The sequence below is a fragment of the Aptenodytes forsteri genome, unplaced genomic scaffold, assembly GCF_000699145.1.
Source record: "Aptenodytes forsteri isolate BGI_AS27 unplaced genomic scaffold, ASM69914v1 Scaffold278, whole genome shotgun sequence".
NCBI lineage: Eukaryota > Metazoa > Chordata > Aves > Sphenisciformes > Spheniscidae > Aptenodytes > Aptenodytes forsteri.
Window position 1 is genome coordinate 231,899 of NW_008795907.1, and position 16,420 is coordinate 248,318.

The following is a 16,420-nucleotide window of genomic DNA, read 5'->3' on the forward strand; positions in this document are numbered from 1 at the left end:
TGACGACTCAGAGCTGCGCCCGTGACGCCTGCCTGGGAAGGCATGCTGTGCGGTTTCCTCTTGTAGGTGTTTCTCAAAAGTAAATTCTTGGTTTTAACACACCGAGATACCAAACTGTTTCAACACCCCAGCACGCAGCCAAATGTTAATTTATATATATCAGCACAAAACCAAAACCAATAGGGTCACTGGCAGCATCAGAATTATGCTTTTCCTAGAATAAAAGTGTGTTGCAAGAGAAGCAGTTATAATTTTGGCATTATTCTATTACTGGCTCACTGAAGCTACCTTTCTCCATTTTGTTAAGAAAAAAAGTACTACTGAATTTAGTTACACTGTAACAACATCTACAGCCAAAAAAATTTCAACAAAACTGCAGTTTAATTTCAGAAAATGTGTTAAAATATATATATTTATACATCAATTTGACACACTGCGTTAGTTTACACAAATGATGGTCTCTCTTGAAACTGTATTTATGAAATGTACATTTTTAATTTAAATACTCAGTATACACTGCACTTAATCTGCATGTTGCATTTATTAAATACATTAAAATCTGCAATGTAACAAAACGTTTTCTGCATACGAAATTCAAAACACCATTTTAAATGAACAAAAGATGGCTCACTTCATTTATTTTTTTTAAACAACTAGTGCATAGCACACTAGCTCAGCTCCACCAACACCAGCTGTTCTTTCTTTTTTATTTGACATTGTTCACAGACTATTACATATTACAATAAGAGTGCTGGATAAAAACATGAGGTACGAAAGTGGTTCAAAGATTATAGGTCATGCAGATCATGCTAGACAGCAAAGAAAGTTGTGAATGAGAAAACACTAAATAAAAATACATAAAGAATGTGCATTATAAAATAAAAAAAACTCAATTACACAGCTTTGCTTCTTTGGTTACAAAGTAGGTTGAACAATTTCACAGCTTTTTATTCCCACCCAAAAAAAAAAAAAATTATACGAAATGTCAAAAAGCAGAGGAATCATGGCAATTTCTCTCTATTAGAAAGTAGAAACAGAAATGAGCAAAGTTTTCTTCATCAAAATAGCCCATCAATTATTTATTATATCACAATAACTGGTGACTACCTGTACAGATGCACTATGGTCTTCATACTTACACTCTATACAAAATTTACATTCAAGCTGGATCTTTACTACCGTAAATAAATACCAAAGGTAAATTGCCATTAGTGTTAGAAATATGCCAGGATTCTTTTGTTCAATTATTGCCTAAACATTTTATCTATTTAACGCAATCCCATCTATCATTTTACTGATACATACATTTATTAAAAAAAATTTAAAAAGTTCTGTGACATTGTTCATGTACATTATGAAAATAGCAGCCCTGTAATAAATAAAACAAGTAAATGAAACTAATGTAGGCAAATGTTACTTATATTGAAAGAACAGTGGCTCTTAAGATGAATTGTTACTTCTTACCAGATAGCAAGGCTCAAAGTAATCCACGGGAAATGGAAACCTTGGAGAGCCACCAAAGCTCTTAAAGACCTCACTCCTGCACACCAAGCAAATGCATTCTTTGCATTAGTAACTCCTTCTACGATTTCCCTTGTGCACTGATGACATAACGGACACCAACTGCACTTCATGATATATCAGTGAGGGACAGCTCTTGTAGAATGATTGTCTAATACTGAAAAGGCCAAACACACAACAGAAGCATGGCTACTCGCTTTCATATAAAGTCGAAAGAACATCAGTGGCACACAAGGACAGACTGCTCTCAGGTTTTTGTTTTCAAAGGAGGCAAGAAAGCTTTACGCTGAGGAGACATTCGGCTGCTGTGGAGGTTGCGTTGGCTGCGGAGGCTGTGCTATCACTGTTTGCGCTTGTGAAGTGCTACTAGGATTGGCCTGTTGGGTTGAAAGTTGGGATAACTGATCATTGTTTGAAAGAGATTTTAACAGTGCATTTTCTCGTTCAAGTAAAGAGTTTCTTTCAACTAATTCTTTTATTTGTTCCTTCAGGACTTCCACTTCTTCTCTTACTGCATACATCAAATGGCTTTTCACTAGATCCTGTGAAGAACAAGTTAACAGTTACACCAAGTGAAAGAACAGTTTCATTCCACTCCAACCCCAGGATTTACTATTTTACTGCTTTCACTGAAGTAAGTGTTAAGCCTGGAAAACTAAAGCACTTGTCGCTAAAAATATATGAATAAATTAGCCTTCAAGAGCAAATAACCTAGCCCTTTTATTCACTGTAAAGTGGCCCTTACATCAAAAGCTTTGTTTCCAGCATTCAGCATTAAGTTCTAGTCACCTTGGTGATGCTGAAGACAAGGACTAGAATTACGTTCCAGCTACTCAAAATGAAAGCATCAGCTCTGAAGCTTTGACCTGGAGATAAGAGTCTGTGTTACACAATCCCAAGCACTGAGGTGTACGAGAACCAAGAAATAAGAAAGCCTTTAAATCAGCAGAAGCAAAAATTAAACAGATGTAACTGAAGCTGAACAAAATGTCAAGGATGGCATAGCGTAAGTGACAATTCAGAAAAACTAGTGATGAACTTCGCTAAAGTAAGAGACGAAGTAAGAGACTTAAATGCACTATTTATTTTCAGCACCCCTTTAAGTTCAATCAGCCTGTTCATAGAAATTCGTAGGAAAATTCATTTAAGAACATTTCTGGGCCAACAGTAAAGGCATGGTTTGTGTCATCCCATAGCTGATACAGAAAATCCTTTTTTCAAATGATAGTCTCAGTCTGACCCGACTGAAGGGTTACAGACTCACAGAAACACAATACAGCTAGAAACTTATGCTCAATGACGAACCACTAATCCTATTGGAAATAACTTTTTTTTTTACTTACCATTGCCTGTTCTATTTTGTTGTCAATGGCAACAACACTTGCACCAGATGCACTGCAAATAAAGGAAAAAAACTTTGTGAGCATTACTGTATCATTCAATTAAAACTATGCACCCATTGGCACCCGCAGGACTCCTAGAACATGCTTTCACTGGAAGGCTAAAGCTTCAGATTCAAGAATTCAGTACACAATCGTGGGGGATTTCCCCCCCGACTATATTGCCCAGTACAGTTAGAGCTCTTAAGAGACACTGCTCCTTCAGTTTATAATTCCTCAGACTATGCTTATGACACCCATAACCAGAAAAATGCATTATAATAAGCAGTAAATTAACTGCTTTGATTCCTTGCCTCATTTTTCAGCTTTCTTCACTGGGGAAAACAGGGATTCATGGGATATTCATGACGTCCTTACCTCTAGTTTTATTTCTGCTAAATTGCTTTTATAAAGCATTGAAGAAAAAAACCTGTTAGAATATTTGTTCTCTGGCTTTACTTGAAGACTCCTTTCCAGTTAAAGAGTTCCTGGATCAGCACTGTATTTACAACTTTGCCCGAATAGCAGTAGTCAATAGAAGAGTAAGACACAACCAAAGCCCTGAACTCTACGAGAGCACTTACTTGTTTCCAATGAATTCCCACTGGATCACGTTTAACATCTAAGAAATGCATGCAGTTGGCTGGTTACAGTTAGGGTCAGTCTTGTTCCAAAGACATAATAGTGCAGAACAGTGCAATAAAACAACTCAGTCACCACTATAAGAATGTGTATTTACTGTGCGGAACAATGTTGAACTACATCTTTAAATCCTGGGTCACAGCAATCCAGGCCTTAATATTTTTGGTCTGTTTTCAAGTCACAATACAGAAACACAAGCCAGTCACTCACTCGTAACTCTCTGGAGTTGGAATTTCAGGGGCCTGGGGGTGTCCCTGTTCTCTCGCAGACTCTAATCTCTCCATTTGGACAGGAGCTGTAGCTCTCCCCAGGAGGGAGGGGAGAGGGCACCCCGCACCACCGACTACAGCGGAGGAACACCCCCACAGCAGCTACAGAATGCTCCATCCACACACACGCTCTGTCGGTCCTGTACTCTCCATGTCGACCCTCCCATACTAGGTCTCAGTGGTCCGATTTTACTCCACAGCTCCGGGTCTGACATAAGACGGCAGTTCTTGGACTATTTACCAGGCCTGCCAGTGATAACTACTGATAATGCTCCCTAGCGATGGAAGTTGCTATCAGCAGCGTGCAGCTATGTTGAAAAAAGTTAACATACGGGAAAAATGCAAGGTTTGCAGTCATGCTTGGAAACTCGCCTCTCTGAAAATATGTAACACTCACTGAAACCAAGTGTTAAGAAAAAACTACTTAAGGCTTTTTAAAATGAGTATTGGCAATATGCTCAGCAGTATTAGTTACGTACATGAAACAAAGCTCAATTATTGAAAGAATATGACACTATTTAGAGAAATCCATTTTAACAAGTCTCACAAGAATTGTCCGTACCTAGCACCAAGCATTTACAAGTAGAGGGAATCAGCTTTTCAGACTGCGGGAGTAACAGCCTCTATTTCTAAACTGAACAAAGCTTGTAATCTAAAACAAAAGTGCTAAACACCCATTTCACAAGAAAATTGTGCCAGTGTCTTACTGTCTTCTAAGCCTCTTTCAAGCCATGTTCATGGTAAACCTCCTCAGAATAAAAAGTATTTATAATTCATGACAAGGTTAAGTATTCCTTTCCGTCTTGAATTAACGTGTTTCTGTTAAAAAAGTCTGTGTTCAAGAGTCATTGAAATCCCCAAGACTGCTCCATGTCCCTGATACAGCCTTTCATGAACATCACTCTAGAAGTCAGGTGAGGCAGCTCTAAAGAGATAAAGACAAGAGGAGCAAAATTAAAGCAAACAGCACGCTTTGTAGTGGGATCTGCTTCTGCACCTTTACAGTGTAATTATACACCTTTTGTCAATACTTTTCTAGTTGAATTTGAGATTGGGACTTTGTTGTTCTATTCCTGTTTCAACTATTTTGCAGTGTGATTATTTAAAAAAAAATAAAGTCCACTACACCACTCACAGTTAAGGCATTCGATCAGTTCCATGAAAAAGCCTCTCAAGTGGAAGACAGGCAGTCTTCCCCTTCATCACCTGAAACACTCGTACCTGCATGGCATACCGCAGAAGCACCTTTCCCATGCTGTACCTTGTGCTCCAAATTCTTGTCTGCCTTTTAAATGAGTGCAGTGTTCACAATGTGGGTATAAGAACTGTCCCTCCCCATTAGTGTGATTTGAATGGAGCCAGAGAAACTATCGCTCTCCCACCCATATTTTACACTTAAGTGATACTAGTAGACAGTTCTGAAAGCCATAAGTAGTTTACACACTACTTTTATTCGTTTCAATATTCTTGTTGCCCTTATCCCCAGAGCAGCTTGCGCTATTATCAAAGTACTAAGTCAGGATTCCAGACCTGCTCCCCGTACAAATCCCGGTGTCCATCCTGCTCATCTCCAGCAGGCAGAGCCCAGGACCACCGCCTGCCCACCCCAAGAGAAGTTCCACGCTGACAGAGCAGCCTTCAGTTAGTCAGATGCGGTCTTATCCTGATGACAATATTTCACTTCACTTTCTAAAGCACATGAGAATTAGATTTTATGCTAGCACAATTCCCGTATGATTCTGTCCTTTATTAATTTCATAGTGCTTCCCACAACAAAATATATCCTGTGAGACATTCAGAAGCAGAGTACTCCAGTGCCAGCTATTCTTATGGTACAGTCCAAATACGCTGCCAAATCTTAAGATTTTGGTTTTTTCTCAAATCCTTAGCTGTTGATATCAAATCCCAGTTTGTATAAAAATATTTTATCTCATGGCTGCAGAATGAAGTTTATAGACACAATCCAGTCCTCATGAAGAGGCCAGGAAAAAAAGAAAAAAATCTGTTAAATAAGTCTTTTTGGATGTCATAACTGGAAACAGTTTGATACGTTCCGTGAGTGCACCATCCACTGTATATCCAATGCCTCAACTTGCAAATTCTTGAGTTAGAAGTGGAAAGACGCTATTTAGCTCTTATAAAAAAAGACCAATTACTATGCTGTGCTTTTAGACAAAAGACAAAATTGATTACTCCAGGAACTACATAAGTCTGACAATTATTGTCAAAGCTGTAACACAAACAAAAATCCGCATCATGTAATGTAGGATGGTTGAAAGGGATGCATTAGGCATATAATTTTTTTTTTCCCCCTAACTGCAAGCTTCCCACCCCCCCCAAACTGAGTGTTTGCAGCCAAGTAGCTACCATACATACACACTGTAATTTAAGAGAACAACTCAGTTTGACCTGGACCTCCAAGTTAAGGTTACGTAAATGAAGGTTCTGACCAAAAAGAGGTTATATTGGTATACCAAGATCACTCTGAAGCCCATCAAGTGCAAGGCAAGACTTACAGTCAGCAAAAATGACAAAGATTACCAAGTACAGTTTGCCATTTCCGGAGATGGATGGTAAAACCAACATTTTTCTACCTTACACACTAAATAGGCAAAACCTATTTAGTCTGAGAAATCCTCATATTTTGATTGTTGAAAAAAATCCTAGTGGCTTAAATGTAATGTTTTCACATTTCACTTTGAAAGACCAAGGGGAAAACTAGATTTTGACTGCCAATAACACTGCTTAGCTATAGCTCACAATTAGGTATGCAGCGTTTGGAACAAAGCGTTTTATCAAATACTTACAGCTTGCACCTCGGAATTCTTTATGTTGTATTTTAGGTATATCTCTCCTATATGCCTAACAACTCAAGAATAGCACTGTAATTTTTTTGCTTCAAATGTCTTGCAAACAAAGTGAGAGAAGTGTCTTGGACAATCATGTACATACGGATTAAGAAAATGGGAAGAGAACTGGCTAGTCTAAGTGCAAGTCTGATTTCAAATGCATGTTACACAATATACAGCAAGCCCACTTTCCATAATGCATCGCATTCTTAAAAGCCTCGGTATAACTCTGACTTCATTGCTGCAAAAACTTTTCCTATGGAGAGGCATGGTATCCCAAGAGTATGGTAGGATATTATTGGAAAGGTGTTTCAGTATCATCAATAAGCTATAATATTGTTTAAAGAAGTGTTTGGTAGCCCTGTTAGCACAACACATACCATGTGTGTACAAATTCATTATATAATATCTGTATTTTCAGGGATCAAACAAGTGTTCTTTGTAAAGCATAATTTTGCAGTTCAAGAAAGCTTACTTACTATAGACTATTCCAAAACCTGAACAACACTGTTCACAGAATAGGAAAGCAAATAAAATAAATGACTAATGGAAAAGTTGAAGGTGAGTGGGTCAGAAGACAGCAAAAAAGGTTAATGTCTTAATGTTAACCCGTTAATGGCTGGAGGAAAATTCAACCTTCAACATCACCTCACACTCGTAGGCACCAAGATCTATTTCAATGGTGAATTCAACAAGCACCACTGTACTCAGCTTGGTGTTTTCACTATTAAAGTCTTTAGATATAACTATCATCCTTTTAAATGACATCCTCAACTTCAAAATTCACTCAAAATCTAGGTAGAAAGACTAGGAATCAAATTTCAAAATAAAGGCATTTGCAGCTTAATTCACTCTATAGGCTCAAAAAGAGAATGCAGTGGTTCATTTTTAGAAATTCCACAGTCCTCAGTAACGTGTGTATTTTACGCCAACGTTGGATGCATTAGGAATGAGAGTTATAAACAGCCCTACTTTGGCACTGTCAAGTACTCAACTAGTTAATAGCGTTTCACATTTAAATGAGACTGCAAATCCTACTGACTGGATGTTGTAAACTGATTTTGAAGCTTCAGGTTTTTTAGTCAGTAACAAAAAATATATTCCATATTCAGCTGTATCACTGATTATCTGCATAGTACTTTCCCAAGGAATTTCTTAGCAGCAAGTCACCCTCCAGAAGACTGCCAGAACGCATGAGTTTTCTTGCTTTTGATATTGCTTTTAAATTTTAGCATCAAGAGTTACTGTACTATTCACCTCAAGCTTTTAGATACATAAAACCTATTACTCAACATCGCTAACCCTGCAAGAGTGGAAAAGACTGCCTGCAGAACAGACTACAAAAGGGTACACCAATGCTACCAAGAGTCTCGTCCAATAGCCTCTATAAGACAACTCTTCCTTTAAAGCACTAGATCTAATTTGCTTTAGGTTAAAGTGGAAAAGATGTTATACACCACTGTCTGAGACAGACATCCCTGAACCAAGCGATCTCCCCTAGCTCTTTCGTTGTTACTGCTTTAAATCAAATTATCAAGCAATCTTTCTGGAAGGAACAGTAAGGTACCTTGAAGTGTTCCCACATTTGTTTTGCTCGCAAGTGAACTACAAATTAAAACAGTGTGTTAATTTATTCTTTCCCCTCATTGGTTTACTCATTTATGAGCTACTGTAGTCACTTAACCAGCCACTCCTCATGTCTTACCACCAGTTGAGCTATTTAGTCTGTCCAGAGAAACCTTGTCTATTCTTGAAACAGTTAAGGCATGTTTAATTAGCCTCATCCAATTATGAGATTTTATAATAATAGCTTCCCAATATGATCAATTATCCAGCCTTAAAAGAGTATCTATGCAAGTATTTCAGATTTGCATCATTTTTCTTTGTCAAAGCTGCGTGAGAATGTGAGAAAGTTTGAGGCAGTGAATTCGCAGCCTCATGATTACTGGCAGGTGCCTGGCTTTCCCTGCAAGTCTACTTAAGCTCCACATTAGTAAGCTCCTCTGTCAAACAGAGAAGTACTTGCTTCCATAGGACAGTTACGTTTTCTTCAGTTTTACATGAAAATCTGAAGATCAATTATTCAACACAACATCAAAATTGATCTTAGAAGCAACACATGAGGTCTATAAAAGACAGAATAGTTCTGGGGAAAACCAAGATGTTGTTTGAGTTGAATTGGTTTGGATTTGTTGGTTGGTTTTGGGGTGGGGTTTTTTTGACATTTTTCTTTAATGTGGCTCCTTCATAGTTTTGGTTAAGTTTCTGAATTACGCTAATGAACCAAACACTCTTCGCTATGCATGAAGACAGTCACATTGCGCACCACTTCCATGAGAAGCAAGCTTCAAGAAGAAACACGTTAACCACAACACTGACTGGATCAGTGTGTTACATGAAATGTCAGCCTCCTCCTAAGCCTCTGTTTAAATTTCACATGGAGTTTTAGACTTTTAAATTAAAATCAGAAAAGCTTCACCCCTAAAAGAACCTCCAGATAAGGCTACAATCAAAAAGTGGAAGATGTGTAACTCTTGACTTTCTCCTGTCTCTAGAAGGAGCATCTCATTTAACAGAAAGGCATGGAATAGGGAAATGGAAGTTTAGCAAAATCCATCACATGAAGAGATGCTGCCTAATTCATCACATTTACATAAGAAAAACGTTTACCAGCAACACTTAGACTACATTTATCTGAGTGTTAACGTGGGGAGAAAATCCACATTTTATGAGTTAATTTATATTGTGAAGGTTTAAAGCTTCGCACAAAAGTGCAACAGAAACATAAATCCTACTGCTTTAAATTCAAGTTTACCAACAATAGCTATGTTTTAGGCAAACCTATCTAAAGCTCCTATGGCACTATTACCATACAAAGGCAATACAGGTACAGAGGAGCAGTCACCCAGACTCATGTGAATATGCCAAGGATATTATTCCCCTTCTTAATCCCCTCGGTAACCATGCCAGTTGAAAAGAAAGACCCATGAGACTTGTGCCCTTAGCAACACCTACGTGAACACTAACACCTACATGAACACTAAGCAGAAAACCACTTGCAGGCTTCCTGCAAATGTGTCAGTAACAACTAGTATTTCACTAATATTTAATGGTTTGAATGTTACCAGCACTCTTCCCTGACATGGTATATTAGTGAAAAATAAACAAGTCTCTATTTTACTGGACCAATCAATTACCAAGCAATCTTTTACTGTCTATTGCAATAGCATGTGGTTAGCTTTGCTGACTTCAAATGGTCCCAAGAGATGGCTGCTCATAGGAGAATAATCTGTATTTGTTAGAAAAAAAAATACTGAAATTACACAGGAAGATTTTCTATTATGTTTACACTAAAGCCTCTACTGCCAGCAAGCTTAAGATCCTTATGTTTTGCAGTGTGCTAACTCCCACATTTTGGGATGGGGAAACAACGGGATTCTGAGGAAATTAGACGAGCTTATCGTTTTCACAGCAGACATTTCTCTTTCACAAACTGGAGATCACAAAAAAAGCCCCAAATCACTGTACTTGTTATCAAACTACGCAAGTCTGACAACAGATCCCCACCTGCATCAGAGGCTGTCCTGCCTATGCAAAGTGGAGCTACCAGGGCACTGTCAGTCTCCCATCCTGTTGCTGCTGCTGCCAGGATGCACATCGCTGGCAGAGCCACACAATTGAGCTCCACCATACCCCTACCCTGTGAAGCGTTCCCCAGAACTGGCTTTACTGGCTATGCTCTTGAAGTTCCCTCCATTAGGTTTTCATTCAAAGTTTATTGTTGAAAGCTTTTCAGTTTCAGTCATCTAGTAAAGCAAAACTACATAACGTGATCTTAAGAAAATCTAATAACTGGGTTATAAATGCAAAACCTGCTAAACCCTGTCAGAGACTTTGGAATTTGAACAGATTAGAAATTTAAAACTTGCATCAATCCTGATGAGTTTGCTTCTGTGTTTTTACAAATACTTGTTTTTACCACAGTGTTCAACAGCAAAGACGCAAGACTATTTTTAAAAGGAAGCCATTTACATTCTTCTACCTGAATTTAATGTTTTTCTATATCCCATGCTTCCAGTACTTGCTTCAGACATTGTACATAAACCTCAGATTTGTGAAGCCTCAATCTTAATCATTAAGTATTTGTTTTTAGGGTTTTTTTAATCAGCTTCCTCATCTTAAGAACTATTTCAAGTTAAGAGACACAAAAATAGAGAAACAGATGAAGGCTAGACCTTAAAGTGAGCTTTGGTCTAACTACCAAATCTGTATTCAAGGCCCTGAAGTTTATTTCAGTTAAATAATGAAGTCCTTGGAACCTAAATACCAACTCTGTCCCATAAATACAGGAAAATGGCATCATCCAGAGCTTAAAGCAAAAATGCAAATTTGTACAAGCTTCTGCTAGAAAAGGAAGACGTGCTTTTGAAACTTAGCCTAATGCTAGCACTTCAGCAAAAAACAGAGCAGGATGCATTAGCATTACTTTTAACCATCAGTGTTGTACGCTATACAAATTATTGCCAAGCAAACTTTAAAGGATTCAGTTAAGCTTTGCAAGTTGAAAAGCCTCTCAAGTCAAATACAGCCAGTACAATGATGAAATAGTTATCAATACTTCAATAGCTTCTACAGAGCTTGCTAAGCAGAAGTATTGTGACAAGCCAGAGCATCACAAGGCATGAAGTCACATAATCACTAGGACTTCAACTTAATGCTGACAAAAAAAAAAAACCCTTCAAAATCATTAAAGTGCGGGAAAGAAACAGTTTGCAGCTACTGATTAATTAGTAATGCATCTCTGACAAGTAACCCTTCAATCATTAAAGTGCGGGAAAGAAACAGTTTGCAGCTACTGATTAATTAGTAATGCATCTCTGACAAGTCATATCCATAAGAGATATGACTTTGTTGCACTTCACTGCAGTTTCTCGCCATGAGTTCAATGTTAACTTGGTAGGTTTACTTCGTCCTCGTATCTTGTCACGGTTCACATTTGTTCCCCATCTAGCTTTACTTAAGCAGAATGAAAGCAAGCCAGAAAGCTTCCTTTCCTGGTTTTGAGACTGAAAGATTTTTAACTTTGGCAAAGTTGTATTTAAATATAACATTTTCATAACTTGTTTTCTGATACAGGACTCAATAGCCACAATGCCAAAAAGTTGCCTTTTTTTGGAAAAGGAAGCTGTAAATATTTTAGTGCAGGTCAGCTAGTAGCTGAGTAGCATTAAACTCTTTCAGCTTACACATTATGTATGATACATGCATAATGGAAGGAGGAAGAAAAAAATGTCATGTCATATTTCAGACTTATTTAATTTTCAGTACAAATACTTCACTTCCATGACTGCTTTCAGACCTTCAGGCTGCAGAAGTCCAATATGAAGTTCTAAACACAAGTAGCAGTTCTGTGCAAACAAAAATGACGAGAAACTTGCATAGAGCGAAGCTGTTCATGCATACCTCAGCACGTATGCATTCCATACTTAAGTATTCATACCTATCCCAGAAGGTCTTTGACTCGCGTAACTTGTTGAAATGGAACGCTTGGTAGAATGCAGTTGACGGATTCCTATGAGATCCAAGAATCAAACAGACATATTGAAAATGGGTACGTAATAAAAATACTCTCTTATGCAACCTGCATTACAAAGTAAATTAGCTGTCCAGACAGGTTAAATTTATGTCCAAAAGTTTACAGACTTCACAGAATGCCTAAAGAATGGTTTAATGAATGAAAGGCCTTAATGTTTCTATGGGTTTCCATTAAGGACACTGATTCAAAAAGAAAAAGTAATCCTCAAGCCCTATGGATTTTCATGCTATTTCAAGTTGCTACTGTAAAAAGACTGTAAAGCCATTAATGACACATCTCATGTCATGCTGACAATCTTGTACAGGTAAGCTGTATACCACTCTAATGCTATACATACCTAAATTCAAAAGATACGTTTCACATTTTTCATATTTCACAAAATGCCTCTGCAAACAGTACCCAGTATTTCTATTCTACTTAGCACCCTACTTTATATGCAAAACACATGAGTTCTCCAAGGGGACCTAGACGTCACAGCTAAATATGCCACATTCAAGCTACGACAGATTAAGTTACAACTGAAAACCAGATTAAGTTAAAATTGAAAAGTGGAATCTAAAATATTGCTAACTTTGTAAGTGGTTGTCAGTCATCCTCATGCTTCCCCTTCTTGATGTGCAATAGGGCAACTGCTGTTTGGAGGCGCTTTGCCAAGCAGTAAATCGGTGTGCTCTAGCTACCACCGTGGGTCTCAAGCCTTCAGCACAGGCACCAGTAACCTTGCTGAAAACCGGACACTACAGCATAAATTCTGTCACCAGTGCCGAACCCCTGAGACAGCCTGACCCTCCTCGTTCAACACGCATTTGCCCCATAGATAGCAACTATACCAAGAGCATAATTTGAAGACCTTAGTTCTCCAAAGTCTTATCTGAACACTTACTGTTTACAAGATACTGGATGAAGCACAAAGTCAAAATTCTCTACCACTAGTGGCTGTATCAGAGCATTATACTTAAGCTTAGAAACTCCTTTTATCAATACTGCAGTTCATCCTTTCGTTGGTATAGCTATACCAGCCCTAGAGAAGAATACAATAGCTTAGCTGAAAAATCTTCAGAAAAGCTAGTATTAGTTCAAATTCCTTTTAAAGTCAGTTTTAAAATTGGAAGTTTATACCAACATTAGAAGCCCATCCCTTTTCTGTGTTTATGGCAAGAATACTTCTTAAAGCAACTGTCTTCAGGTTATTTAATTATTTCCATTTAAGTACAGTTGCTGTATAGTTGAAATCATAGAACAAAACAAAACAAAAAAAAAATCACAGAAGCAGCACCATAACAAAACACTATCTGAAGTAATTTGATTCCCATGGCAGGTGTATACCAAAAACCTTGCAAGGATAACAATATTTGTGCATCAGCAGCGATCAGGAATCACTTGTTTGAAGTGTTTGTCACTCCTTCTCCCACCTTCATCACTCTACCCTTCAAAAAAAAAAAAATCCATGCAAGTCTGGAACTTAGCTTAAAACCTGCTACAGAAGTTGCTTGATCAAGCTGATAAATATCATGCTCTTATGTTGGTAGTACTCATGTTTTCATAAGAAGTATTGCACACTTGAGTGACAACTAAATACAACTAATTATAGGAAGAGCAACACAATAGCTAAAGGACATTTGAGTGATACAGGGACTTAACATATGGAAAGCAATTGGCATCTGCAGATCAAGAGAGCATTCCTTTGTTGAGGAGAAAGAGGAGGCCCAAGCTCTTCTTTCTAATTCAGTTGTCTGCGAGGAGTATGTAAAAAAAGTCTCTTCCTCAGAAAGTGACTGTAAATAGAAAGTCATTTAACTTCCAAGATAAGTTTACTTGCAGCATATAAAACCCTGTTGCTATTGTTAGGTATAAGAAGTTGTGGTTTATAACCACACAGCATGTATTTCATAGTCTATTTTTATACTGATACCCTATATGCTACATATTCTTGTACTACTCTTAAGCAAGTATCTGGAAAGGTATGAAAAAGTTTTCCTCGTTAAATTCTCATTTGTACCCCCTGCTGTTGAAATTGCTTTTGCATTACTTCAGACAATTAAGAGAACATTTTCTACTCCATAGCTATCTTTTAGCAAGACGTTAATTAGGGGGGATGGGGGGGGGTGCTACGTAAACAGGAAAAGCAAATCCACAGAGGTAACAGGAATGATGCCTAATGTGCAGGTCTGAACTAATACGATTGAGTTTCAGACTGTTGAGGCATCTATTTTTAGCCACATCAAACAATAAAAGGTTAGAGAATTACTAAAGAACTCCTTTCAGTTTGCAGAAACAATTGAGAAAATGGCTTACAGAAGTAGTATAATCTAGCCTGCTGCTGCTGTGTCTGACACTGCCTTAACTGAATGTAGGGACAGCCTGGACCAGAAAAGCAGATTCCTCAGGTCCCCTCCCCAGCAGACAGCCGTGTCTAAGAGGTCAAGACTCAGTCCCAGTTGTTGGCAGATTGACACAGTGGAGCCAACAGCCAGACAGAAAGAGGATGTCCCTGACGCTGAACCAGAGAACAAGAGCCCACCTCCTCTTCCACGGGAGGTACACCAGGCACTTCTCTTCCTCCATCTCTGGTGAGAGACGAGAACAGGTATTCCCAAGGATAGAGAGGCTCGATTCCAGTCCCAGAGACTATGACAGACAACTAGCTTAGCACGTTTAAACGTTCAAACTGTATCTCGCTTGGTAAAAAAAGCTTCCATGTCTCTATAAAGAAGTCCTACAACACATACCATATTTATTTCCTTTAAAAGCTCACAAACGTCAATATTCACAACACACTCCGATGCTACCGTTTCTAACAAGTTTTCATGCAACAGAAATTTGATCTAAATTTAAAGGACGAGAATTTATTCAGTTCTCTGAGTACTTGAAACTTCATGTTGTCCCTTTAAAAGGGAAGTCTAAACCACATCCGAAGTCTCACCTCATATTCAAAAGAGTATCCACCCGCTGCCATTAATCAGGACAAGCATATGCCAAATACAAACTTTATTCTAGAGAGCTCTGCTTCGCTAGAAACCATACGCATGAAAGTTGGCAAATTTTCAAGTATACGGATAAATGCCTTTTAGTTTAAATAATGATACTGGCTTTGGAAGTGCTGGGTATCAGTTTGGCATACAGAGGCTGCTGAACAGATGCCTTTTTTCCAGCTACCACCTTTGAAGGAGAAATAGTAACATCGTTGTTCATGACATAGCTGAAGCTATGTTTCAATCTTCAAACTACTGACCAACATCAGCAATTAAGAGCAACAAGAGGAGGAACACGTGAAGAGTACCACACTTTTTTTTTTCCCCAAGGTGGCAAAATAAAAAATTCACACTAGACCACCTCAGACAGTTCTCTCTCTCAATATCACTGACTTATTTTCATTAACTTTGAGAACAGGAATGATCCAGAAGATTAAAAAGGCCTAAGCACCTGTCTTTGAAGAACATGAAAATAACAGGTCAGACAACTTGTGCTCAATATCTCAGAGGAAGACCAAAGCAAAGCAGAACCACCTATTTATTATTACCTAGACAGCAGCAAGCCAACATGGATGGCTTTTTCAGAAGCTTACGTCAGACAAAAATTTCTTGAGAAAAATTAACAGGCCTCGTATAGAAAAAACACAGAAGATGTGATCACATTATAAAATTAGTAGAGCTTTTAATGCCATCTTGCATGACATTTTCATAAGTAAGAACATGGCTTATACAAAGCGGGTCCACCATTGATAACTACTCTGTACACGTGGCTTTCCAATGGTTCAGTGGAAGGATGCATCAAACAGAGCTCTCCAGGGGTCTCCTCCGAGTGTGTTATAGGATACTTTAATCCATGACTTGGACAGTGGAGTACAGACTATCTTTATACCTGCAGATGATCTGCAAGCACTCTGGACAGCAGGAATAGAATTCAGGAAGATCTTGCCCAATTGGAGCAATGGTCTGAAATAAAAAGGATGCAATTCAATAAGGATAAGCATGAAGTATTATGCTCTGGTAGCAATAATCAGCTGCACAAGTACAAAACATGGAATGAGTAGCTGACTGCAATTCCACAGAAGAGAATCTAAACAGCAGTTAAAAAATAAAAATCTTGCAAAGGTGCCGAACTTGCAATACTCCTCTTACACAGGATGTACACATACTAACTGAAGCCTTGTTTTATTTGGCC

The 16,420-nt window shown here is 38.2% G+C and overlaps 1 protein-coding gene across 3 annotated transcripts in view; it reads right to left on the reverse strand.

The window, feature by feature from the left end:
* Nucleotides 1-362: 362 nt before the first annotated feature.
* TSC22D2 (TSC22 domain family member 2) overlaps nt 363-16,420 on the reverse strand; it is a 31,091-nt gene continuing 15,033 nt past the window's right edge. Inside the window, exons 2-4 of one of the 3 annotated variants that reach the window (XM_009284258.2) lie at nt 12,161-12,232; nt 2,865-2,916; nt 363-2,063 (exon numbers count right to left, since the gene is read on the reverse strand). In XM_009284258.2, the coding sequence (XP_009282533.1) occupies nt 1,803-2,063; nt 2,865-2,916; nt 12,161-12,232 (385 nt within the window). In that variant the 3' untranslated portion in view covers nt 363-1,802. Of the gene's footprint in view, nt 2,064-2,864; nt 2,917-12,160; nt 12,233-16,117; nt 16,192-16,420 lie in introns of all 3 variants that reach the window. The other 2 variants (XM_009284260.2, XM_009284259.2) reach the window with 2 other exon arrangements.